Raw genomic sequence first — 25,336 nt, forward strand, 5'->3', positions numbered from 1 at the left:
GAGGATTGTTAGCATATCGGCTGGACTGAGAACACTGAAGAGCAAACCTGGAACAGCATGAGTTGTCGTTGACCGTTCTGACCAAGCTTAGGTTGACGTTGCTGACGAAGGGCATGTTGTGCGTGTCAATTCTTCACGCTGCTCTCCAGCTTCTTGATGTCTACAATGCTGCCTTGAATGCTAAGTAATCAGACTCGTCAGGGATTTAAGAACTCTGAGAAATTAAGAAAACATGCGAAGATGCCACGTGGAAAATGCGGGAAGACAGGCAAAGGCCCTCTGGATGAGTTTCAATATATTACTATTTAAGTATGTCAGCTATTTCTTTCGTACTTCAACTTATACCAGTATCAACAACATACCTCAGAGCTATGGGTCAGTTGAACGCTGTGAGTGACTTATTGTTTCGTGTTTTTGTCACTCATTTTATCTTAGCGTCTTTGTTGGATCCCAAACTTGAAGGAGAGGGGAAGGGAGGGGGTGAAAACGTCTCATCAGGTGACAATTAGCTTGCGATACGTATGGTGCATACTAGCCCACGATTTATGTTGGATTGACTTGATGTTCATGATCTAGTGTGATGATGAGGGAAGGGAAAGGTGTAGAAGATGAGGAGACAATAAGTGACAGAAGTATTACGAAAAAGGAGAGGAGCGTGCGCGACGGGAGGCGGAAGCATGGGATCGAGACATCTAGGAATATTGATTAAGTTCATTAGCAGCGCATCCAGTTCGTGATGACCCAGAATCATGAAGATATGTGTCTCGTGGCATCTCTCCCTCGTCCGTTCACATTGCAAGATACAATACAATACAATACAATACTTTTTTCTTCAAATAAGATACAATTAAGTGTCCCGTCTATATGTGCTCGTTTCCTCGGTCCTTGCCACTCACACTATGTCAAAGTATGAGGTATATGTACACAGGAAGATCGCACTAGCGAGCTCATCGTTAGGGTCGCATGCACAGTTGGCATTGGCATTCTGATGAGCCGTGATTGCCTAACGCATCCATGCATCTCCGTAACAAGTCTTGAGCTTGCAAAGCAACAGCTGAACTCAGAGTGAGACATTGGCCTCGCAATGCCGGAGGCTGGTAATAATCATCAAACTAAGTATCGATGATGTGTGGTTCGAATGGTCACACACCAAAAAGAGGTAAGTCACAGCCAGCTGGTTCACGGCCAGTATACAATGTAGTTGCACCGGCTGGCTGACCAAGTACATAAACCAATACACCTGCCGAAACCAACGAGTCAATGTCCTCGAACATTGATACAGTCTATCATGAATATGGGAGAGATATCGAGCTTACCGGAAGGATCTGCGCCACAATTCTAAACCTCCACCCTTCTAAACCTTCACCCAAACCTCGAACAACTCGGATTGAGTGTCATTTGGATTTTCTCCGCAAAGACAAAGAACTCTGAGCATCTCTACCTATCTTACTGATAACAGTGCGACACGCAGGTTGGGTGCTTTGGTGGATGATTAATTGCAGGACATTGATGACTGTGAGAAGTTACTCACTGTGCTTTTCTTATAAGTCTCGGCTCCGAGTCCAACTGAATGAGAATTGAGGGCTGTCCGAGTCCTATTTCAACCTTTGTTGTTGGTTTGTATTAATATTGGGAGACACGAGAAGGAGTAGCAGGTACTAATAAAACTATAAATTAGTTCGAAATTAAAGAGTCACAGGCAGCGGCCATCACCTTGTCAGCATATGAATAAACCTCTAACCAATTTCTGAGCTCTGAATTTGACATGATTAACGCTAGAAGAATCCTCAGGAGGGACGGAGGGATATTGTCCAGGTCTGCTTACCTCGCCCCAAACAAGAATTACTCATAATGAACGGTATCGTTATCCCAACCGGTAAAAAATACAGGCTTCAGCCTGTCAACCACCCCATTTTCTGGCCGAAGGTTATTGATTGTGTTTGGCCAAATTTCTGTATGAGTTTGGTCACAGAATGCGCACAGTTGACGATACCACCGTGTTCTCACTCACTCATGAATTCGCCGAAAACCAACCACGGGTCTGATGGGGTAGTGTCAGTATTTCATTGTCATCACAAGAGAAAAGGACTACTGGGATTCTTCGTGAGATTCTGCGGAAAATGAGGCCAGTATTGATTTGCGAATACATCATAGGTGATGAAACAGTCATGCACCTCAGCATCATCAACACTGAAGAGGAGTCCTGCAAAACGATTAGCTTGGGAACTGTCTGGACAACAGATTGGGACATACTCGATCAAAAGTTACAAAAAGAGACCTGCTTATCCTCAAGTTCGCTGTATTTCATGGGTATATTCATCTGTGATTCGGATTCCACGCATAGCACCCTCAGCAATACCCTTGAGTGCCACGCTGACAGCGAGGACAAGGACAATCCATTTTGATAGAATGGGGTCGCCAATGAGTGTTGTCCAACCAGTCATGAAGTTCTCGATCGCCTCGGTAGATCTGAATAGTACGCGGGGACGAACTGGACCTGGTGGCGTGATGCGGATGTACAGGGGCGGGGCGATCTTGACAAGCAGATCAGTAGATGCAGACACGTTGGCTTCGACCTCAACTTCTACTTGAAGAGTGGCGTCAATAGCAGCAAGGTTGGTGAGGACACTAGCAATGGCAGGAGAGGTTATGTCAACTCTGTGTGACACCGAATAGGCGGTTCTTGCAGAGTCAATCAAGGTCTGAGTCTGGTATCTTGAAATGGCTGCGGGAGTGAGTGTGGTTGCAAAGTTGAGAATGTGCATAGTTAGGAAGGGTGCAATCTATTCAATTGGACATCAATGTGACAGGAAAGGAGGTCAGGTGCGGCAGTGACGTACGAGAAGAAGTTTCAGACGTGCGAGGGGATTCTCTTCCTTAACTTCTGGTGGTAGGCTGTTCTTCTATTCTGAGCATAGAACCCTTGACATAGGGTTGATGGCTGACAGCTAAGACTGGCGTCCTGGACTCAAGGTAAACGGACAAGGGCACTTGGCTTGCGTTCACTAAGATTGTTGGAGCTCCGAGATCTTGTCATATCACGAGCAGCTTTGATCCTTCGGACCTAAAACAATCAGGTACCATGAGCATTTCATGTAAGATGGCATTACCGCTGTTTTCGATGGCTTCCATAACTACTTTGCCAGCAGGTTTCATCTGGCCACGCCACCTGCCCTCCTTAACAGATGAGGATGGTTGAATACTGCAGCTGCAAGACGGAGGAAATTATCGAAACCAACCATGCACACAAAGAAAGGTAGAGCTTCAGTGAGGCTAATTGGATCCAAAGGAATCTCGAGGTAATGCGAGATGGGGAGAGCGAGTATGGATGTGAGTATGGATGATGACAAGATTGCAAGGCTGAGCTTCAAGTTGGAACCAAGTGTGCGAGCTGAGAAAATGGTAGTACCTTTTGGTCACAGCTGGCAGCTCGAGTTCTGGAGTGACAACAGTGTTCGGTCCATCTGACATGCTGACATCCAGCGAGAACTCGGGTGACAATTCAGCGCCTAGAGACACGCTAGGCAGCCGTGGGTCGATATAGGCATGAAGATGGACCAGCAACAGGTGTGGAGTTTGCTCTTGCTATCTTTCTCCAGGTTAGTGTTCTTCAGTGCTCTGTTCAACTCCTCACCTTCAGAGCGAGCAGTTTGGATCTGGGTTTCCAAGTTTTCCCCTCTGGAACGTGTTGCCTCCAGGTTCTGCAGAGTTGTTCCTTGCTCCTCGACCAGCTGGGAAATTTTTGATGCATTCCTAGCCTCCAAAGCTTTCACTTCCTCTGCTCGCGAATGGACCTGCGATGACTCCTGCCTCATTACTTCAACTGCACATGTCTGTTCCGTTGCATCAACAAGTGCTAGAACACGATTCTGTCGCTCTTTTTTGAAGTCTTGGGCCAACTCCAGATTACAGCGCTCCAGTATGCGTCGGGCTGCAACCTTGCTTTCAATCTGCACTTTGGCTTGGTGCAGCTCATACTCCAGTATATCCGCACGTTCCCGCTCGGAGTGAGATGTGAGTTCAGTGGTTTGAAGATCGCTATGCAGTCGATGTATTTCAGCCTGAAAGGACGTCCACTCTTGTTGTATCTACTTTTCCTGGTTTGCCTGGGATTCTTGCATTTCGTGCAGTTGCTCAGCCAGTTCTTGAAATGCATGCTTGTTTGCTTCTGTTACTGTGACTTACGTGAGTACCCATATTAGAACAAAAATAGAAAAAATATTGACTTACACCTTCTGCATGATGAGGACAGTCGTGATGCCGAGAGTACTTGCACGAAGTTAACTAGATGTGTCTGGCGATTGATTTTTACTCACAAGAATGCTCAGCAATATGGTCGAACCCAGCTTCCAGATTATCCATCTTAGTTATGAGCTTATCCACTGCACTTCTTGCTTCCTGTATTGAGCCCATCGCCACAGGGTCTGAACTTGACTGCGCCCAGGACTCCAGATCACCCAGGACTTGAAGCAACACTGGTATTTCACTATGAGTTTGGCCAATTTCCTAGAGGACAAAACAATACCATCAATGTCATCTCGTTTCAGCGAATACGACGGCTCTTTGCTACCGGAAGGAGAAAAGTCGATAGTCGGTACAACATCATCCATTCCTTTCATATCGAATGGCAGTTAACCATACATGCACTTCCCCTCTATATACCTGTCGACGCTTCCACTCGCTTGCACTACAGACTCGTCAGAAGTTGTAACATAGTATCACAACTTTCATGGACTTATGACAGCTTGGCCATCACTTCCAAAATGCTTTGTGCACGCTGATAGAAAAAGTGAGCTGCATTTAAGAGATCAGACATGGGGTCACACAATACTGCATTGACTGACCAAATTCCTTGCGTCGCATGATCTCAATGACAGTGGCACCATATGCATACAGCATATTATGATTGTATGTGAGAAAAGCTGTTCTTAGCCCTGAATTTGCCTTGCAGGTTAGATAAGGTCATTGGCAGCTGCACAATGTTGATATTCAAGGCACTGATTTGCCGAAGGACCCCGATACATTGCTCGGTATATGCGTTCTACAAAGCATCAAGAAGAGCACTTTCATCAACTTTGAAGACAAACCTTGGCTTCGGTAACAGCTTGTACTTCGTTTCGCAGTACACCATCAAGATGTTTCAGCTCTGAAACATGATTACCTCATTGATGCATCTATGAATCAGACATACCACGAAGAAAGCTATTTGAATCCATGGCAGGACTCTCAAGAGCTGTAATGTCCGAGGCCTGTTCAAGAATCTCCTGCGCCCGATGGCCTGAGGCATGCGCACTCTCTAGAATTCTATGAATGAGTAAGATATACAGACTATCATAGGATAAGGAACACCAACTGCGTATTCATTACTATTGCGCGTACAGAATCAGTTCCCTTCATTAATCTGGCCGCTGACTTCTCAGCGCCTTGGAACTGAGCCCGGAGATCCTCTAAACCGACAACATAAGAATGACATCCCAACTTGTTTTCAATTACATACCATGCGTCCTCGCACACGCGTCAGCGACCTGTCTCATCTTCACATTCGATACATAATCACCCAGCATCCTTGGTTGCTCTCTGTCCTCAATTGCAGTTCTCACAGCAGGTGACAAAAATTTGATATGTATCTTCATGCGGCTTATAATTTCCAAATCCGCATCCAGACCAGCAGGGAGCGCAGCCTGACGTTTGAGGTCCTTATGGGCTGTCATAGCGATGACATCAAAGATGTCAGCTATAGCAAGGATGTTCAGTTCGAGGCTGCTGGATGCAATTCGAGCTACTTAATGTTGACGATGAAGGGTGGCTACGGTATGGACGACATGTTCGAGGTGCATGTGTAAGATGCAGCGAGTTGTGGAGGTCGATATGGAGGAGTTGTAGAAATTGAATCTGTGACAATTTGCTGACATCAAAATATCAAGTATGGCTGGGAGCCACGCACCTTCAATCGGAGGTTGTAGTGGTAGGTTAACCCTTAGCTCGTGAAGCACGTCGTTTAAGTCAAAATCCAAATAATACTTGTTGAAAACATAGATAGTCTGTTTGTGAAGTTAATGTTTTCCGTGTTTGCAGTGAGAATACGACTTGCCTGGTCATGTGCACCCACTAGCTCACAAACATTGTCGGTACGCAAGCGCGTGCCATCAGAAAGGTAAGCCAAGACAGCATCCTGATCAATGCCCGTCTCCTGATTCAAGAATGCCTCTAGGCTTCCTCGCCTGTAAAACAACCGTTATTGGAATAAAAAAAACCCTGTCAGTGCGGTGTAAAACTGGGCTTGGGCATAGACTTACCTCTCAATGTCTCGTAAGTTAGCATTGACATGTTGTTTGACGTAATGAGCAGCAATTCGGCAGTGCTTGGAGGTGGTCTGCATAGGCAGATCATCAGGCATCAAGAGAGAGTACTTGCTTGCCATTGAGGCAGCATTATGAATGAACCTGCAGAAGTTGCAAGAGAGCACTGCAAGAGAAGGAGGGGGGCGAATGACTCACCTGTTCGTCATTGTATTGGGGGAAGGCAGCCCAGAAGAAAAACTTGCCCACAACTTCAAGTGTCTTCGAGAATGCAGCTCCTTGACTTTTTAAGGCTGGCTGGTGTAGCCAGTGGTGCACCCAGTGGTACACGTGGGGCATTTCAGAATTCACGGAGATTGCGGAATCAATAAGAGGATACTGCACGGCGACCTCATGAGAGAGATGGAATGGGCGGTCTAGCCGAGTGGGTGAGAGTGCCTTTCACCCAGTCAGTTGTCGTCCATGATGCGTTCAAGTTGGCATCAGGTGCAGCACGTTGCAGGCGGTGAGCATGCTGATTGTCAGCACAAAAAATTGAGCATCAGTCCGAGCCCACCTTGAGGCAGGCCTGTCCAGGAGCGACCTCCTGAGGAGTCCATTGTCTTTCAATATAAGTTAGCTTATAGTTTGGGTCGAGAACTTCAAATGTGAGAGAAACAACAATGCAAAGCAGGAAACACAAAAACTCACCGAGACAGATGGGGTAAATGTCTGATTCACTCGCCTTCTTGCAATATTTTTCGGCATTCTTGAGTGAGTCCCTGTTGGATGGCATCGGCAACTGACACGTACCATTCATTACTTGCCATCAATCTCTAATGATTGTCAAGACATTGGAGTGTAGGGATCATACCTAGGTTGTTGGGTATTTTGCAGATGAGAAAGATTGTTGTGCAATAGCAGGCCCCTACAATAGGACATCAGTAAACAAGCAAGGTGTTATTCCATGGCAACATACCTTGACAACATCATGGACTTTCCAGTCTGCACGTTCGAGTTTGAAGCCTTGATAAGACTTGTTTAGAAACCTTGATGCCTCAGGACTCTCCGTCCGGGAGAGTTGTGAAGCAGGTAATAGCCTAAAAATGAATGAAAATATCAAAGGTAGCTTTTCATGGTTCACTTACAGGACAAAGAGCGATGAGACACTCGAACTCTTCACATCCGACGAGAATGTCACATTAAATAATGGAAGAAAATCTTCTGGAACCGACTCGGAAAGAATACTGAGCATCGTGAGGTTCGGAACCGTTTGGAACCGTTCAAGAACCAATGAAGAACCGACCTATACAAAGCAGACAAAGAACCATACATACTTCGGTTCGGTCACGTTCAATGGTGTCGCAGTGAACCAGACCATTGATCAGGTTCAAACCATGGCACCTATAGTTCGACTGCCTGAAACGTAGACACTATGCAGATAGAAATCGATAACCAAAGTTATAATGATAGGGATAACACAATATAAATAAAGATCCAGTCAAACGTACAGACAGCGTAATATGGCATATCAATACAATAGTTATGCATGTTCCGCACTGCACTTCAAGGCAAGGTACAACTACAGGCGAGAGTGTCACATGAGCGCAGAGCCATTGGAGGATACAGAATCATCAAACCAATCATCAAACCAATCGTCAGACCAATCATCAGAGGTGTTGCCGGGTAGACGTGATTCATAAGTCATAGCACTTCCAGAGGATGTGCACGTGCCTACAGTCACATTAGTAAGACAACAAAAGTAAAAACTGCAAACCCACCATCATTAGTACACTGAATCCCAGCAGTGCGTGCAATAGCTTCAGAAAACATGTCCACCTCGGACTGGGCACGTCGTTTCATCAGCTGCAGAATACAAAAATCGGACTTGAGTACATCCAGCGGTTTGTCCTCCCTTGTTTTGAAGCTGTCGGATTTGTCAAGGTAGAAGGGGTTCGTGTCTACACAGGATGTGCTGATGTAGTCACCATATGTGACATTACTAACCCAGGCCTTCATCAAATAAGGCAGGGGAAGAAATGTATCGTTGGTCTGCATAGTGTCAGAACACCGAGTCCCTCAAAGTAGAATACTACTGACCTTTGAGACATGTTCGTAAACTTCTCGAGTTTGCGGGAAATCCGTCTGAAACTGCCATGACGTGGAAAGCCATGCCTCACATTTTTCTCGAGTAGCTTTTGATGGTCGAGAGCGATCAAAATCGACCGACAAGGCATCATCATGAACAGAGAGGGGCGTTCCTACATGCACGACAGGGTTCTCTCTGAGAATTTCTCTTTGCCGTGTAGCTAGGAGAAGAAGATTGGTGTCAAAAATCATGTCATGAGAGAATGGCTTACGTGGGTGGTATTGGGTGTTCAGCTCTTCATACACATTCACAATAGCTTTACTAAATAAGGAAACTTCCATCTGAGCTCTATACATCCTCTGCTCCATCAAGCAACACCCTCCTTGCACAAGGAAGGTGATGCTAGTGTACTCTTTCTGCTGGAGCTGTCTCTCCACTGCGGAGACCCTGAGGCTTATATGAAGGACGGCGATGAGATCAAGGGGGTCAACCCATCCAAACAACACAGATGCTGTAATCAAGAGGGAGTCTGGAAGCTGGAGTTCATGTTATGAGAAAACAATATGCAAAACATGTGAGTGCACTAACAATTTCACGTCCCTGTTTCTGCAGCCAAAATTTCAGGGCGTTCTCGGTGTGTTCACCAAGCAAGTATCTTGTCGCAGGAGTGTTACATGTAGGAAGAAAAGCTGAACTGATATTTAACATATTGAAGTGGGGGGGGAGCAACAAGAGGCTCACATGCGATCATTTAGGCCTTACAAGGGAGTTTAGAGGCCGTGGCTGTGCGACAGCGGTTCTAGCAGTGGTGGCTGTACGCCGGCGGTCTATAAAAAAACACAGCATGAATAAGTAATTAAAAGAATTACCAAATATCAATGTATGACGTGGAAAGTCCATCGGTCGGCAAGTCCCTGTGTGATGATTTTTGGAGTGTACAGTTGGTGGGTTTAGGTATCGGTGCTTACCGGAGGGTTGTAGACATACTTGCTCATTTGCATGAACCATGCCTGCGGGTCGTAGCTGCCACAATCTGACTTGGGTTGCTGTAGTTACCATGACGAGCTTCTTAGTCCTCACATATCTCAAGATTCGCAACACAACGCAGGGCCATGTACATTCAAACCCAACTGATGACTCAACAACATATAGAAAGCGAATTATGTTTCAGCTCGACTTATTTGTGGCGGGCGATCTTGACCATGTCAGTCTTCCTGCATGTTGCATTCCATTAATCAGTAGCAATAAAATGAATATCATGTCAACTCACCTCAGGTTACAAAACTCTGCGAGGTAAACCCGGAGTACTGGGAGTTCTAGGTCGTCTTCCTGTGCGAAGAGGACCGTAGCCATTCCGAGAAGTTCGTCATAAACCTCGCTAACACAAGGGAACTGTGACAAGTCAATGTCGACTCCCCCTGTCTTGACTATATCTATCAGATAGGACAATAGGGCACTGTAACACTGACACAATGGGGCACATTTAGATGAATAAGAGCCCGTAATGCAGAAGCGACTTACGCAGACCCCTGCAAACGCTAACGTCGCCGGGGGCAGGTGTGAGGCGTCCCTGAAGACAGGGCAGTTGATATCAGCCATAATCCTCGTCACATTGGCCGATTTAGAGGGCTGGTATACCAGATAGTAAACGAGTGATTTCGCAATGCTCATGCAAAGGAACCGCACAAAATCGTTAGTCTGCGGAAAATAAGATATCGACACCTAGAGTCAATGAAAAAAACTGACGGCAATCGGGAAACAGGTTGAGTTGGGAGAGATGAACATGTTCATCAATTGTACACACGTGGAACACATTTCACTCTGTAAGGCGAAGGGGCATGGGTTTTGAAGGGTAAAATTGGTCATCAGTCCGCCATCTGCGATTGCAATGGTAGCTGCCCGTTTCATGAGAGACAGAAGGGCAGACAACCATTTACCGACCTACTTTAGGTGAGAAACGTAAATAGAATCAATGAAGAAAACGTACCATCCCCAATATAGTATCTTCCAAAATATGGGTATGGCCATCGAGTGATATGACTAGAAAAGAGTCAGAATGTACTGAGAATATTATATGAATGAGCTCCTGACCACGATCCAGAGCTGTGCGACTTATCCCGACCGCAGCGAGGCTTTGTTGGAAGAGCTCGTGGACAAATTGTACCCTTTCCTTGCAGTAATTCACTTGTGTGAGTAAGAACAGATTGATGGGTTTTCCAAGGGCAACGTCGGATGTCATCTCGACCCTCAAGCGAATGAGGACTATTTTCCACTGGGGATACTGCTCTTGAATGATGCTTAGTGTGTCTGGACCGTCTGCTTGCTGCACTTCAGGTTGTGTGACATCGTCGAGATTCGTCGTGCAACTAGTCATGTTCACAGAAGGATCACGGGAATCCACCACTGGAAGTACCTCAGGGACAATCAGGGTTCGTCCAAACGGGAGTGTGTCAAACACAGGAGGCTCTGGCTCTGGGACAACAAGAGGTGGCTGGAATGGGTGATAGTTGTTGAACGCTGGGGAAATCATGGAGGTTTGAAAGGGCTGAAAGAGCTGTGATAGAGCGACAGCGATGTCAATGGGGCTGCGTCCCTGGGGAAACTCAGCGAGAAAGGCTGTTGTTTTCTGAATGCCAAGGGTGGGCTGCAATTTTATGATGTGACATAACTTTTAAGATTTTGAGGCGGACTTACCCAATCATATTTGATGTAAAGAAGGTGGTCAGTCGTTGTGTAGGCCCGGGGAACCAAATCCAACTTCCTAGATGGCTCGGCATGCTACAAAACCAATCAATGAGAGAGCAAGGCACAGTCTAGTGCACGGTGTCATATCCCGTATTCCGGACCTACATCCGACAATATTCCCACGCCTCATCCGGACCTTCGGACGCCCTATCCATGTCTCCAGTCCTCTACCCATCCGGATCCCTGCACCTCTGCACATCCACATCCGCGCATCCATGTCCAGATCTGTCATATCCCGCATTCCGGACCAACATCTGACGACGTTCCCACGCCTCATCCGGACCTCCGGACCTCCTGTCCATGTCTCCAGACCCAATCCTCTATCTGTCCGGATCCCTGTACTCCTGCATCTGATATCCGGATGCCAGATCTGATATCCACATCTCCGGATCTCCGGATCCGACCTATCTGTCATGTCCGAACCCAAACCTTAAATCAGCGCCCATCCCCTTATGGTAATCACCTGTCTCCGGACTTCCGAACATCCAGATCCGACCCACGTCTATCTTCCGTGCCTTATCCCTTTGTATGTTCCTTCTTGAGTTAGACTTCCTCATTTTCCGTACCTCATTTCATCTCCGAGTTCATTTCCTATGATCCGTCTTATTTTCTAATACATTTCCACATGCTCGTACATAGCCTTACCCCTCTGCTTACTGATCTGCACAGACTTGCCTCTAGTATATAAACCCCAGTAGATACTCCTGTATTTCCTCAGTCTGAATATCATACACATATTAGTCCTCGCACTAGTCTTCACACTAAGTCCTCGTAACAGTTCTATTCCTCCGACTTAGTAATCATCCATCTCAGGCCTAGGGAGAAATTCCCTAGGCCGGAGCTCCGCTCCTCCGCTCCTCCATTCCTCCGAGTTTCCGAAAGTTCCTCCGGAACTTTCCCGCGGTCCTCCGGACCTATTCTGCTTCGGACTTTGTCCTTGCAGCCTTTCCTCTGTTTCCTTCTACTCAGGACTCGTCCTGAGTAGCCATTACACATATCCCCGTCAGGACGAAACTCCATCGTAATTTCCGGAAGTTCCTCCGGAAGTTTCCCGCACTCATCCGGAAGTTTCTCGCACTCGTCCGGAAAGTCCTTCCGAAGTTTCCCACGCTCCTCCGGAAGTCCTTCGGACTTCACTGGACTTTCTCCGGACTTCATTCTGAAGTTAAGGGCACATACTCGGGTAAGGGGCACAGCGCACGAGCTGAAGCCAAGCCCCTTGGAATCAGTCCTACCCTTTGTGCATGGTCTTAACAAGATCCCTTTATCTCCGTACATCACACCTCCATACCTCCGCAGCTAGCCTGCATCATTCATCCTTTGTCCTATTGCCCTAATATCATATCCCGTATATCCACGCTTCTTGTCCGGACATCCGGTCCGGTCCGATCCGATATACGATAAGCTTCCTAATTCAATTCCTGTGCATATAACGTTGACACAGCCTATTCCTCTATTCGGTATTCCTTGTCCTCGGTATCTCGGTTATACTTACTACCGGTATGCTTACTGATCCATTAACCTATGCTTCATTTCCGACTCGCGCTTGATAACTTTGCTTATTCATACATAGCCTCGGACGCTTGCTTACTGATCTTTCTGTTATTTCCTTAGTATATAAACTCTTGTATATGTCCTGTAGTTCCTCAGTCTGAATATCATATTAGTCCTCGCACTAGATCTCACTCTAAGTCCTCATATCAGTTCTAGTCTATCGACTTAGTCAATATCCATCTCGGGCCTAGGGAGAAATTCCCTAGGCCAGAGCTCCGCTTATCCGATCCCTGCTTATCCGCTCATCCGCTTATCCGCTCATCCGATCCTCCGAAGTTTCCGGACGTTCATCCGAAACTTTCCCGCAGTCCTCCGGACCTATTCTGCTTCGGACTTTGTCCTTGCAGCCTTTCCTCTGTTTGCTTCTACTTAGGACTTGTCCTAAGTAGCCATTACACGTATCCGTATCAGGACGAAACCTCATCGTAATTTCCGGAAGTTCCTCCGGAACTTTCCCGCACTCGTCCGGAAGTTACTTGCACTCGTCCGGAAAGTCCTTCCGAACTTTCCCGCGCTTTAGATGTCCTTCGGACGTCCTTGGACTTTCTTCGGACATCATTCTGAAATTAAGGGCACATACTCGGGTAAGGGGCGCAGCGCACGAGCTGAAGCCAAGCCCCTCGGAATCAGTCCTACCCTTTGTGCACGGTCTTAACAGTTTGGTTGTGTCAATCGGTTCATATTTGATTGAGATACAGTCAATACAAAAGTCAGTGCTAATTGACCGGGCAGGTGGATATCGGTTCAAATTGACCAGTTCAAGTGGACCGGTCCATATTTCCTAATATACTACCGGCCGGTGCAATTTCAGGGGTGGTTTGGTTGTGTCAATCAGTTCATATTTGATTGAGATACAGGCAATACAAGATTCCATGCTAATTGACCGGGCAGGTGGATATCGATTCAAATTGACCGGTTCAAGTGGATCAGTCCATATTGCATTATATTCTAAGCATGGTCAATATCATGGTCCCAGATTTCTAGAAGGATCTGCTAACAGTTGAGAGCTAGGGCAGTGAAATACCTCTGAAATAGAGTGTGGGAAAGTCCAAAAGCCCAAAACATTGAAACTTACCAGTTTGGTGTACATGTAGTAGTTGGACTTTTATTCACCAATCCTAATACTTCTTCACCACACTCTTCTACAAACACTCTACCTGCAGGGCAATGTGCAGTTTAGGTTCATTAGGTAGTCTACTATATATACTACTACATTTTTAATAAAATCTTCGACCTGTATGATATATATCAGTGACTTTCAGTGACAGGGGTCAATTGTCATATGTCAAGCCTATGTTGTTTTGCTTATCTTACAGTAAATACTTGAGGGATCTTTCCAGAACTTTAGGACCATGATTAGGGACATATATAGGACATATCCTAAGGGTCCGGTTGCCAGTTGCCAATTGGTTTCAACCCCAATCAGTTTGTCAGTAATGTAGTATTCATCAAGGCAATTTCAATGGTGGTGTAATCATGAAAAACAGGTAGTCTGGAGGTCCAGTGGTTTGGTGGTCCGGAGGTCTGGTAGTTTGATGGTCCAGAGGCCTGGTGGGAAACAAGACTGGTAGATGTACTGGATGATATGTCCTGCCGGATGGCAAATGTATTGGATGATCAATGTACCGGTCTAAATTCTACTGGATGGTAGTGATCCTTGGCCCACTCATCTTCATTGTGCCCCATTTACCCATATAATGCAGGATATGGACTGGTCCACTTGAACCGGTCAATTTGAATCGATATCCACCTGCCCGGTCAATTAGCATGGAATCTTGTATTGCCTGTATCTCAATCAAATATGAACTGATTGACACAACCAAACCACCCCTGAAATTGCACCGGCCGGTAGTATATTAGGAAATATGGACCGGTGTAGAGACTCATGCCTCTCATGGTGTGATATGGCACTTTTCACTAGAGAGTTCATTGCACGAACTTGCAGCACCATTCTGTGTGCTATCTGCAGCTATCCCTATATGAGGCGCAGCTTTCCCGCGCAACACGCGCCATGCGCGCGCTTTCCCGCGCTTGAGCGCCCTATAGTGCCAGCCATCCAGAAGCATCCATCCACTGTCCACCAAGTTCTCTAGTGCGTATGTTTCCATTTCTCTTATCTGTGTATCGTTCCACCTTTATTTTGGACCCTTACTTACATATAGCTTTACATACCTTACTCGGTAGCGCTTCGGCTCCGCGTGACAGCGCTTAGGCGCTGTATATAAGCGCCAGCATTACATACTATGAGGAACTTTCCAACTTAGACTTTACCTCCCACTTACCACCCACATACTACCTAGCAGAATATAGTTGCAAGCTATTCCTGGGCACCTCGCACTCGCATCTCTTGTCTTGTATCATATCACCACTTAAGCAAACTCACACTTACTCTCACTTGTTTCCGCTCACGTGCGTGCGTGCTTCCCGCGCCTCGCGCGTACCTTCGCTTTCCTGCGCCTCGCGCGCACCTGCGCACTTTCTCGCGCTTCGCATCAGCCGACCAGTAGCGCCTTCGGCGCGCACTACTAGATCCTTGCTGCACTTGCTTCCCCTTTAGGGTCGAATGCACTTGTCGTCTCAAGTATAGCAGACTAGGCAACGCGCGACCTTACAACATTTACAGATACAGCCAGGAGCTTCGTTTGTTCCTCTCAGTATAGTTGTTTCTACAACTGGAGCCCACCGTGAGGGGAACAGTCAGCAAGATCTACTTTTACGCACTTTCGCACTTAGCGCCATTTAGCGCATATATATAGGTCAATCTCTTTGCACTTACACAAGCTAACCATTAGTAGTCGCGCATTCTCGCGCCTCGTGCGCGCGCCTTTCCCGCGCTTCAATGCCCTTTAGAATGCCCATCCGCGGCACAACAAATGCGCCCAAGTTCGATGGCACTACAGACAACCTCGCTGAATTCATTGACGCATATGAGCAGCTCGCTGAGGAAGCAGGACTCCAAGGACTTGACCGCATCAAAGGTATTATTCGCTACCTTGAGCGCGATGATCGAGAACTATGGAAAGGCATGCCTGAAGCGGCAGTAGATGATTATGACGCATTCATGGCAGAAGTTAAGGTAATGTATCCTGGATGGGATGGAAAGAGGCGCTACGCGCTCGCGGATCTATGCGCCATCGCGCGCGAATACGCTAACAAACCGATGCCCTCTTGCACAGAACTAAGCAATTACCTGCGCGCATTCAGGAAGATCATGCAGCCACTTATGGATGAAGACCGCATTGGAAAGGCCGAACGCGACCGCGTATTCATGGAAGGAATCCCTAGCAACGCTCAGGCGCAAATTCACTTGCGCCTTATGATCAAGTTCCCTGACCACCATCCATACGACCCATACCCATTTATGGACGTCTTCGCAGCTGCGCAGTTCCTATTAACTGCGTGCGCTTTTCCCGCGCCAAGCGCGCCAGTTAGCGCGCCTGTGGTAGCGCCAATTGCGAACTCATTCACAGCAACTGCACCAGTACAAGCTAAAGTGGCTAAGTGCAAGGATCACTATCACGCGAGCCGCGCAACCCAGGATACGACCACTAGCGCTAGTGTGACAGCTGGACTCTTCTATCGCACACCCTCAGATGTAGTACTTGACAAAAGGCCACCAGTTCCTATTCTCACGCCTCCCGCCCGCGCCTTTCCCGCGCCTTCGCGCGATTCACACGCACCAGAACCATCAACTGCGCCAGCACGCAAAGCTATACCAGACTGCATCGCTTTAGATCACGAACTCAAGCACGCACTCGCAAAGCGCAACCAGAAGCGCACCACAGGCACCTCTTTGCCCCCATCATCATCTCTTTCATCGCCTGTTTTGCACGCTGACAATTCTCATTTACGCCCCGCATCAGCATCAATCGAATCACCTATAGTCAGGGATGACTCTAAACATCTATTGCACACTAACGCGCCACTTGAAACACGCTCACCCATCACCATCACATCGCCCATAGTCAGGGATGACTCTAAACATCTATTGCACAATAACGCGCCCATTATGGAAGATATTACACCATCGCCCGAAACACGCTCGCCTATCGCATCGCTTAAGGAAGAAACCTCGCCCATCGCACCATCGCCATCACCGCTATCACCGCTCGCATCATCAGAGGTCAGGGATGACCCTAAACATCTATTGCACCTTAGCGCGCCTATAGAGGAGCCTCCTACTGCATCAGAGGCTCAAGTCGCACCATGCATCAACCAGAGTTTGCCTCCGGTAATCCCAATTGTCACTAACGATCACGTGCACATCGTGCTATTTGCTTCCAGTGACTATCGCTTGCCATTGAAGCATCCGTGTATCGCACTGCCCAACCACCAAGCAGAGCATGTCTCAGGCGACCCTGGGGTAACTCAGGCGCACCACATCGCGCCTAAGGACGTGCAATGCGCGCACCTAGAGGCATTGTATATTTATCCTCATCTCATTTCGCGTTTTTTGTCTTTTTCATGTTTAAAGCTCTTAAGGAGCTATATGACAATTCCAAACACTTTAACTTCATCTTCGCACCACCCCTCATTCACGCGCCATGATCGCGCGCATCGCGCGATAATTCCCGCGCCTCGCGCATTCATTATTTTAGCAGAGTTTTCGCACTATCGCATTTCTATCGTTCCTCCCCTTTTAAATCACATTTCTGTCATTCCACGCGAAATATATTCCAATCAGTCATCCAGGCGCGACTTAGGCGCGCGCCTGATGCATACATATGCGCCTAACTCCCCTATCATCATCTTTAACTTTGCACTTTCCACGTTTATTCGCATTCTTCACGTTTTTGCTTACCATGTCAATTTCGTTCCTGCACACCCTAATGTGCACTATTCCTTTTCACCTGTGCGCCTATTGCGCCTTGATAAACCACCCTTACAGCCCATTTGCGCAACATTTGCGCCTAATTCCATGCTATATATGTCTCTCGCTAACACATTTGCAGAGAAATGGCCGTTCCTCGCGTGTTCGGCCAATATAATCAAATTCGCGCGAAATCGCCCCAAGGCGCGCACATCGCGCGCATCCTATCAGCTTGTAGAGCACCTCTACACCCCTCGCAGCGCCTCCCACTGGCGCGCCTTTAACCTGCAGCGCGTTGTGCAGGAATTTATTCTGCCGGTTACAAGCCCCCCCAAGCGCATTCCAACCCTACCTTGGGTAAAGTGTCAGCTCGCAAGAGACGCGTAGTGCGCTAGTCACGTGCACTCGCACGCGCTCAAGGAGGAGGATTGAGCACTTCAGCGGCGCACTAAAGAAAAACATATACCAACACTGTTTCATAGGATATCGTTCGTTTTACCCTGGGTTTCGTCCAGCGCTCTTTCATTTTTATTTTCTCTCATTATAACACCGTCCCAAGGACTAATAACACACTGATATATATGCATATAGGAATCACCTAGAAGAACATAGAAGAAAAAGAACAAAACAACCTTAGATTGTGCCCACCTAGCTCAATAGGATATTAATTTCTCTTCGCACGCATGATGCGGCACCATGCTCTTTTTACCTTAGAACGCGCCCATATGCGCGCAATCTTCCCGCGCCCATGCGCCTCGTGCGCGCGTGCACGCGCTTCCCGCGCCTTGCTCATAGGAAGGTGTAGATGTCGACAGCCGCACGAAGAAGACAAGTCGGATAGGACATCCGCAAAGTTTACTGTTTTTCCTTCGCATTTTCACATATAGTTTTACTCATGCTGTTCAACCCTTTAGCACCTAATATTTAGCGCGCCTAGCAGGACTTGGTTTGGACATGGACTGGATCGCTCTTGGACCACGCCACTTCGCACCATGCCCACGCACGCATATTGGACTCTGAGATCATTGCGCGACAGCACCTTGTGTCCCCACAGAATACAACACAGGCAACACTCACGCGCCTTCTCGCGCCTTGTGCGCGCGCACTTTCCCACGCTTCGCGCGCCACATCCAGATCACTCTCACATCATCGCCTCACGCCCATGGTGCATTATTCACATCAGAGTCACCCTCGCAATTCACCATGCTATGCTTCATTCCCGCACCTCTGCGCCTAATGCGCGCACATTCCCGCGCCCTCGTGCCTAACGCGCGCACATTCCCGCGCACCGCACAATGTGCGCGCAACTTCCCGCGCCCCACGCATACCATGTGATAATTCCTGCACTTGTGCATTCATCGCCCAACAACCCAAGCATTGTACATGCATCACCCGCGCATAATATCGCACAAAATCCTCACCACACACGCGCTGAGTGGGGACACTCAGAATTTAAGTCCCTGGGAGATGTAGAGACTCATGCCTCTCATGGTGTGATATGGCACTTTTCACTAGGGAGTTCATTGCACGAACTTGCAGCACCATTCTGTGTGCTATCTGCAGCTATCCCTATATGAGGCGCAGCTTTCCCGCGCAACGCGCGCCATGCGCGCACCATTCCCGCGCTTTACGATGTATACGCGCGCGCACTTTCCCGCACTTGATCGCCCTATAGCACCAGCCTTCCGGAAGCATCCATCCACTGTCCACCAAGCTCTCTAGTGCGTGTATTTCCATTTCCCTTATTTACATATCATTCCACCTTTATTTATATCATGGACCCTTACTTACATACATATATCTTTACATACCTTACTCGGTAGCGATTCGGCTCCGCATGACAGCGCTTAGGCGCCATATAAGCGCCAGCATTACCTACCAGGAGGGAATTACTTTAGCTCCCACTTACCCACTGACTACCTAGCAGAGTATAGTTGCAATCTATTCCTTGGCACCTCGCACTCTCATCTCTTGTCTTGCATCATATCACCACTTAAGCAAGCTCACACTTACTCTCACTTGTTTCCGCTCACACAGGCGCGCGCTTCCCGCGCCTCGCGCGTACCTTCGCTTTCCCGCGCCTCGCGCGCACCTGCGCACTTTCTCGCACTTCACATCAGCCGACCAGTAGCGCCTTTGGCGCGCACTACTAGATCCTTGCTGCACTCGCTTCCCCTTTAGGGTCGAACGCACTTGTCGTCTCAAGTATAGCAGACTAGGCAACGCGCGACCTTACAACATTTACAGATACAGTCAGGAGCTTTGTTTGTTCCTCTCAGTATTGTTGTTTCTACAGCGGGTTTCGGGTGCAGGTTCAGCAGATTACGGGAATAGCAATAGCGAATGTCGGGAAAGCGAGTGGTATGCAGAATATCAATAAAGATGGGTGTTTCAGATAGAAAGAGTGGTAATATTTGCAATGTCAACTAAGAACTACAAAATATCGGGTTTGACCACAAAGCATCAGGGAACGGCTCCCCACTACTTGGATGATGAATAATGCTTGAGATCAGTCCAATATATATGTAAGTACATAGAAATGCGGAACCCATAGGCGAATGTAGCTGTGGAATATTTCGGATCCGAAGTACATGTAAATAAACACGAGGTGCTGCGGACTATGGGAAAACATGTGATAGCACTTGCTGCAATGTGAGTAATGTGCGAAATAATGAACTACGCACCTAGTGGGGCTAGCAAGACAGGAAGGGACATGGATAGGACAAGTGCACAGGAAAATATCAGGTCCAATACAGCCGAAACGTCGGGTCTGCTGTCAAAGCATTGGATTGAGTGGGAAGTGATTATCATGCAACGGGCATTGGACATGAATCGTGAATCAGCTGAATATGAGCCTAGTGCAAGCTCAAGTGCTACAACGTCATTCGCGCTTGGTGCAGAGAACTCTCGCCGGTTGCAAGCGATGTTTCAGCCACCCAGTGAAAAGAAAACAACCCCTGTCACACAACAATCTCCATACAGCTTTCTTGCATTATCATACATCTGCAGATCACGATGACATCCTCTTCCTTGCACAACTATATTTTGGGTTCAAAACACTTCAACATCTTGGAGAACTTGTGTGGCCTGACGCACCTCACATTCAATCCTACAACATTGTCCCTATGTGTCACACTGTGGACGTCGAGGACAACTGTGTATCATACATTCTACCTGTGTCCAAGACAGATAAGTTTGGACATGGTAGTCAGGTGCTCGTGCAATGCACATCATATGAAGACAATTGCATGGAGATTTTCTTGAATTACCTGATGTCTCGCGACACAGTGTTCCCTCATCACCTGGAACTGTGGCTGCGCGCAAACAGCCTAATTCTGACTTGTTCTTGGTTTACAACACATTTCCAGCACATCTTTGCAAATTGTGGTTTCAGTGGGCACTCCATACAAGCCGGTGGAGCAACAGCTCTCGTGCTTGTGGGGGTCTCTCCAGACATAATTCAAAGAGCAGGAAGGTGGTCTTCAGATGAGTTTCGAAAATATATTTGGGTGCACCCTTTCATCCTCCAAGCAATGATACACGAATCCTAAGGACAGCAACCATTTGTGTCTATCCCATCTTGACACCCTTGCAGCATGTCTCCTCAACTTTCTATAGTCAATTAGCGATCTATACTCAAATTTTGTACCTTAGTGCCGGTGTAGAGACTCGTGCCTCTCATTGCATGATATGGCAGTTTTCACTAGGGAGTACATGGCACAAACTTGCAGCATCACTCTGTATGCTGTCCGCAGCTATTCCTACATGAGGCGCAGCTTTCCCGCGCAACGTGCAACATGCATGCGCACTTCCCGCGCTTCACGATGTATATGCGCGTGCGCTTTCCCACGCTTGAGCGCCCTATAGCACCAGCCATTCAGATGCATCCATCCACTGTCCACCAAGTTCTCTAGTGCGTATATTTCCATTTCTCTTATTTGCATATCGTTCCACCTTTATTTTTATCATGGACCCTTACTTACATATATCTTTACATACCTTACTCGGTAGCACTTCAGCTCCGCATGACAGCGCTTAGGCGCCATACATAAGTGCCAGTAGTACATACCAGAAAGTAGTTTAGAACCCCCATGTTCATGACACACAACTCAGCTTAGTTGGAATCTCTCTCTAGAAAGTAGCACTATCATCTCTTATCTCTATATACGCACGCGCGCTTTCCCGCGCTTCGCATCAGCCAACCAGTAGTGCCTTCAGCATCTACTTCTAGATCCTTGCTGCACTCGCTTCCCCTTTAGGGTCGAACGCACTTGTCGTGTCAAGTATAGCAGACTAGGCAATGCGCGGCCTCACAACATTATAGATACAGTCTGGAGCTTCATTTGTTCCTCTCTGTATTGTTGTTTCTACAGCGTGGCATGTCGGATACTGGGTAGCGGGAATGAAGAGGATGGCGTGTGGCGTGTGGCGTGTGGCGTGTGGCGTGTGGCGTGTGGCGTGTGGCGTGTGGCGTGTGGCGTGTGGCGTGTGGCGTGTGGCGTGTGGCGTGTGGCGTGTGGCGTGTGGCGTGTGGCGTGTGGCGTGTGGCGGGCAGGTATAAAGGAAGATGTTGGGAGTGCGGGTGCCCAGATACTGGGTAGTGGGAATGAGGAGGATGGCGTGGCGTGTGGCGTGTGGCGGGCAGGTATAGAGGAAGATGTTGGGAGCACGGGTGCCCGGATACTGGGTAGCAGGAATGAAGAGGATGGTGTGGTGTGGTGTGGTGTGGCGTGTGGCATGTGGTGGGCAGGTAGGGTGCCTTGAGGGGAGTAGTACAGTGCCTAGGACACTAGACAGATGGTTGGATTGTTTGCGATCATGGTTATGACCCCTCAGCAATGTCGAGGGTGTATAGGAAGAGTAGAAGGGGCATGGGAAGCCGCCGTTGTTCAAAGTTTGGATAAGTTGGAGAGGTCGCGGGAAGTACTGTATACATGAAGAGGGCGGGGAACAGTTCTTACCCTTTTGAGCGGGTAGGTAGTAGTAGGCTGTAAGGTAAAAAGGCCCTTGGGGCGATATTTAATGCTGGTGTTGGAGTTTGACTGTAACCAAGCCTAGTTAGGCTTGGCAATACGCGTAATCACCAAGCTTAATAAGGCTTACTTATTGGGAAGGCCAGGTGAGCAAATATTGATTTGTTGGATTTGGATTTGGCCAGTCCATACATAGCCTCATCATTGACATGAGTCATGAGACTGTTACCTCATTTCGGAACCGATAGAGGCTCCGAGTTGGGACAGGGCACCCGATACTCCAACACGAACCCTTAATTCGGACCGGCTATGTATATGAACAACGTGTGTGAGTGATCATGATCACTAAGAAATCGTTATACCCGTACCCTTTTCGGGTCCGAGAATAATCCTGATCAGTGAGTATGAAGCGCTCGTCCTGACCAGTTGGCAACTAGGACTTCGACTCCATAGATCTGCATCGTGGCACGGTTCACATATAACTCACGCACCAGTAATGCCTTTCACTTAACATTCAAGCGAGCGCTTCTCGCAGGAAAGGACTCGATCTTGATTCTTCCAGCTTCCATGGACTCATCCATAAAAGAAACGCTCGAGAAGACCGTTGAACGTAAATTTGAGCGCTACGTGACCCGGCTGGGCCTAAACCTTGATCAGAATTTGAATTCACTGGCTATCCAGCAGGCCAGGCTAAGTACCTCATGGCATTCCGTTCCCACAAGCGACGATCTTTCTGAACACGGGTTATGTGAGTGTTTTGCACGCAGTGATTTAGCAGTGTTCTGATGCCGTTCTCGTCAACTTAGTTTGATTCTCTAACGAATCGAACCATTGAATTTCGTCCTGTGGAGTGGTGCATCGTGTATCCACGTTATAGATAGTCAGTCTTCTTATTGCCCTCCAGTCCCACTTCAAGCGCCCAGAAGTTGCATCCCTGCTATGACGTCCGAGTCTGTAAACTCTCAAGTCCCCGAAAACTGTCGAGCTCCCAATAATCCTATCCTGAGGTTGGCGTTCAAAATCTTGTGCATTGTTGCAGTCTGTCGGGAGTCTCTCGACCATTGGAAAGATACAAAGAACAAAGAATGGAAGGACCATGTCTCAATAATGGTCAATCGATTCCAGAACTCGAACATCACTGTATGTTTGATATATTCCGATCCTTATGGCTAACGTTCTATAGCTGGACTTCAGGCCGGGCTCGTACTTGCAACTGCTACTCTATTCCTGTCGTCCGTGCCTCCTATCGAGCATTTGATGGCTTATAACTCCTCAATCTCGTACATCTTCGCCATGGTTTCATTTGGTGCCGCATTGCTCAGCGTAATATCCGGATCTGCTGTGCTTGTTATCTATGAAACTAGCACCGCTCACAAAGACATGGAAACCCTCAAAGTGAGTCCGTTTGTCTGCGTTGGCTCACGATCTGACACGCGGCACAGTGCATGCCACGACACCAAGTCATCGCGCTGCTGCTATGGTTGGCATACCCCTCATTCTGTCTGTCTGTTGCTACTTTTTTTCTGTTTGTGTGTGAGTGAGGCACTAGATGTTGTTCAGATCTGCTGACGAGTATGGCGTTTGCTTTGGGGCAGCTATCTTTATCGCCTGCTTCTGGTCTGACAATAGTGTTGTCAACATCATAACTATCTTGAGCTGTGTGGCCTTCCTTGCACATGGAGTCCTTTCGTTCTACGTTGTCAGCGTTGTGGGCAGACAGTAAGCTAGTAGCATTCTTGTTGGATCTGTCTTAAAAATGTCTTGCAGGCCGGTCGATAAAAATACCTCCCCCGTACAAGTTGCTGACAGGCATCACGCTAGTGTAGGAGCTGCATGTCTTCAAATTGACGGTGCTGCTGATGACTAGGCGTGATAATTGTTATGGACCACTCAGGGTTCGGGTGCTTCGGGTTGAACATATCGGTCAGTGGAGTAGCAGCAGAACTTTCACCAAGAACTTGTCATGTCTCCTTAGCCTAGTATCACATCTGATACATGGATTTGTCACACCGCCTCGTGAGCGTCGATGCAGACGGTCCACGCAGTAAAGCGCCTTAGAGAATAGAAGCCCAAGTGTTGCAACTTGAAAACGTGATATGTATATTTATGTAAAAAGAACAAGAGGGGTGAGTGCGGATCCGCAGAGGGCGTAACACCGGTGACTGCGGATTTAAAGGAAATTGGTGGCTGAACGAGATGGTGAAGGGGATAGAAGTGATGATCAATCACTTAGTCTCACAACACCGGAACGATTGTGGACATATTCCCTCATCCCAACGAGCCTTTTCACTGCATCGAAGCAACATACCTCATATTTCCCCTATTATTTTTATACTCGTCCTCGTCTGAGTCAAATCAAACTGGTCCAGCTTTCGGACTTGAAGTTTATAATCCCAGTGAAACACACACCCAAGTCTTTGAACCAACGTGCACGATGGATATAAAAATATGTCACGCACTATCCTGCACAGACAACAACCCATCACGGCAGCATATGCATCCTCTGATGTCGAGATCAAGGACAAACAATACAGGCAATCTGTTAGACCCGAGTTTCTCGCAAACAAAAGTCGCTTTGAACAGTCTAGCCGTCGCGATTCTTGAAGTTCTGAACGGGATACAACTTGACATTACAATCGTCGTAGGGCATTCGGGAGAACTCGCAATGAGGGCGGGTTGCGAGTTTTGTGGTAAAACACGCAGATAAAAAGAAAGAGACGCTGCGTCTGAGAACAATAACCATTAAAAAACAAAATGCAGCCAAGTGTAAGTGTTGTCACTAAAAAGATCATCGGGCACACTTACTGTCAGCGCCTCACGCCTCCCGCGACGTCTCTCTTGACAACCATAGGGTCTAGTAAAATATAGCGTTATCTCAGGTAACAGT

The 25,336-nt window shown here is 47.6% G+C and overlaps 7 protein-coding genes across 7 annotated transcripts; 2 read left to right on the forward strand and 5 right to left on the reverse strand.

Moving 5' to 3' along the window:
* Positions 1 to 2,288: 2,288 nt before the first annotated feature.
* On the reverse strand, positions 2,289 to 4,642 carry HD556DRAFT_1467212 (uncharacterized protein; the record flags this gene model as incomplete). Its single annotated transcript, XM_041308382.1, has 10 exons — positions 4,526 to 4,642; positions 4,317 to 4,475; positions 4,231 to 4,269; positions 4,093 to 4,174; positions 3,635 to 4,038; positions 3,421 to 3,581; positions 3,240 to 3,365; positions 3,082 to 3,177; positions 2,841 to 2,903; positions 2,289 to 2,783 (listed from the first exon to the last, which is right to left on the reverse strand). Exons 1-10 carry the CDS (start codon positions 4,617 to 4,619, stop codon positions 2,289 to 2,291), a joined length of 1,719 nt encoding a protein of 572 aa, XP_041162108.1. The 5' UTR covers positions 4,620 to 4,642.
* A 258-nt stretch (positions 4,643 to 4,900) lies between these two features.
* HD556DRAFT_1467218 (uncharacterized protein) lies at positions 4,901 to 7,074 on the reverse strand (the record flags this gene model as incomplete). The annotated part of the gene is made up of 12 exons (XM_041308383.1): positions 4,901 to 5,041; positions 5,088 to 5,146; positions 5,192 to 5,304; positions 5,354 to 5,447; positions 5,498 to 5,734; positions 5,945 to 6,041; positions 6,122 to 6,221; positions 6,297 to 6,373; positions 6,498 to 6,689; positions 6,745 to 6,813; positions 6,856 to 6,938; positions 6,990 to 7,074. The coding sequence occupies 12 exons, from the start codon at positions 7,072 to 7,074 to the stop codon at positions 4,901 to 4,903; spliced, it is 1,347 nt and encodes a 448-aa protein (XP_041162109.1).
* Positions 7,075 to 7,152: 78 nt separating this feature from the next.
* Positions 7,153 to 7,533, reverse strand: HD556DRAFT_1441451 (uncharacterized protein; the record flags this gene model as incomplete). The annotated part of the gene is made up of 3 exons (XM_041306307.1): positions 7,153 to 7,206; positions 7,258 to 7,378; positions 7,427 to 7,533. The coding sequence occupies 3 exons, from the start codon at positions 7,531 to 7,533 to the stop codon at positions 7,153 to 7,155; spliced, it is 282 nt and encodes a 93-aa protein (XP_041162110.1).
* Positions 7,534 to 9,544: 2,011 nt separating this feature from the next.
* Positions 9,545 to 12,270, reverse strand: HD556DRAFT_1441453 (uncharacterized protein; the record flags this gene model as incomplete). Its single annotated transcript, XM_041306308.1, has 8 exons — positions 9,545 to 9,581; positions 9,638 to 9,831; positions 9,889 to 10,065; positions 10,114 to 10,308; positions 10,355 to 10,407; positions 10,459 to 11,011; positions 11,062 to 11,145; positions 12,043 to 12,270. 8 exons carry the CDS (start codon positions 12,268 to 12,270, stop codon positions 9,545 to 9,547), a joined length of 1,521 nt encoding a protein of 506 aa, XP_041162111.1.
* An 8,085-nt stretch (positions 12,271 to 20,355) lies between these two features.
* HD556DRAFT_1192460 (uncharacterized protein) lies at positions 20,356 to 20,940 on the forward strand (the record flags this gene model as incomplete). The annotated part of the gene is made up of 1 exon (XM_041296206.1): positions 20,356 to 20,940. A coding segment is annotated over one exon (585 nt), but the record flags the coding sequence as incomplete, so codon positions are not given.
* A 903-nt stretch (positions 20,941 to 21,843) lies between these two features.
* On the reverse strand, positions 21,844 to 22,215 carry HD556DRAFT_1441455 (uncharacterized protein; the record flags this gene model as incomplete). The annotated part of the gene is made up of 1 exon (XM_041306309.1): positions 21,844 to 22,215. The coding sequence occupies one exon, from the start codon at positions 22,213 to 22,215 to the stop codon at positions 21,844 to 21,846; it is 372 nt and encodes a 123-aa protein (XP_041162113.1).
* A 1,193-nt stretch (positions 22,216 to 23,408) lies between these two features.
* HD556DRAFT_1359610 (uncharacterized protein) lies at positions 23,409 to 24,433 on the forward strand. The gene is made up of 3 exons (XM_041302583.1): positions 23,409 to 23,589; positions 23,644 to 23,844; positions 23,892 to 24,433. The coding sequence occupies exons 1-3, from the start codon at positions 23,557 to 23,559 to the stop codon at positions 23,988 to 23,990; spliced, it is 333 nt and encodes a 110-aa protein (XP_041162114.1). The 5' UTR covers positions 23,409 to 23,556; the 3' UTR covers positions 23,991 to 24,433.
* The last annotated feature ends 903 nt before the right edge of the window (positions 24,434 to 25,336 follow it).

The sequence above is a fragment of the Suillus plorans genome, assembly GCF_016647745.1.
Source record: "Suillus plorans strain S12 chromosome Unknown HD556scaffold_18, whole genome shotgun sequence".
In the NCBI taxonomy this organism is placed as follows: Eukaryota; Fungi; Basidiomycota; class Agaricomycetes; order Boletales; family Suillaceae; genus Suillus; species Suillus plorans.

Excerpts from the sequence above, each read along its gene's own strand:
- HD556DRAFT_1359610 (XM_041302583.1), top strand. The coding sequence starts at position 23,557 with ATGGTCAATCGATTCCAGAACTCGAACATCACT. Across the intron at positions 23,590-23,643 it reads TCCAGAACTCGAACATCACT|GCCGGGCTCGTACTTGCAAC; the intron begins GTATGTTTGATA and ends GCTGGACTTCAG. Across the intron at positions 23,845-23,891 it reads AAGACATGGAAACCCTCAAA|TGCATGCCACGACACCAAGT; the intron begins GTGAGTCCGTTT and ends CACGCGGCACAG.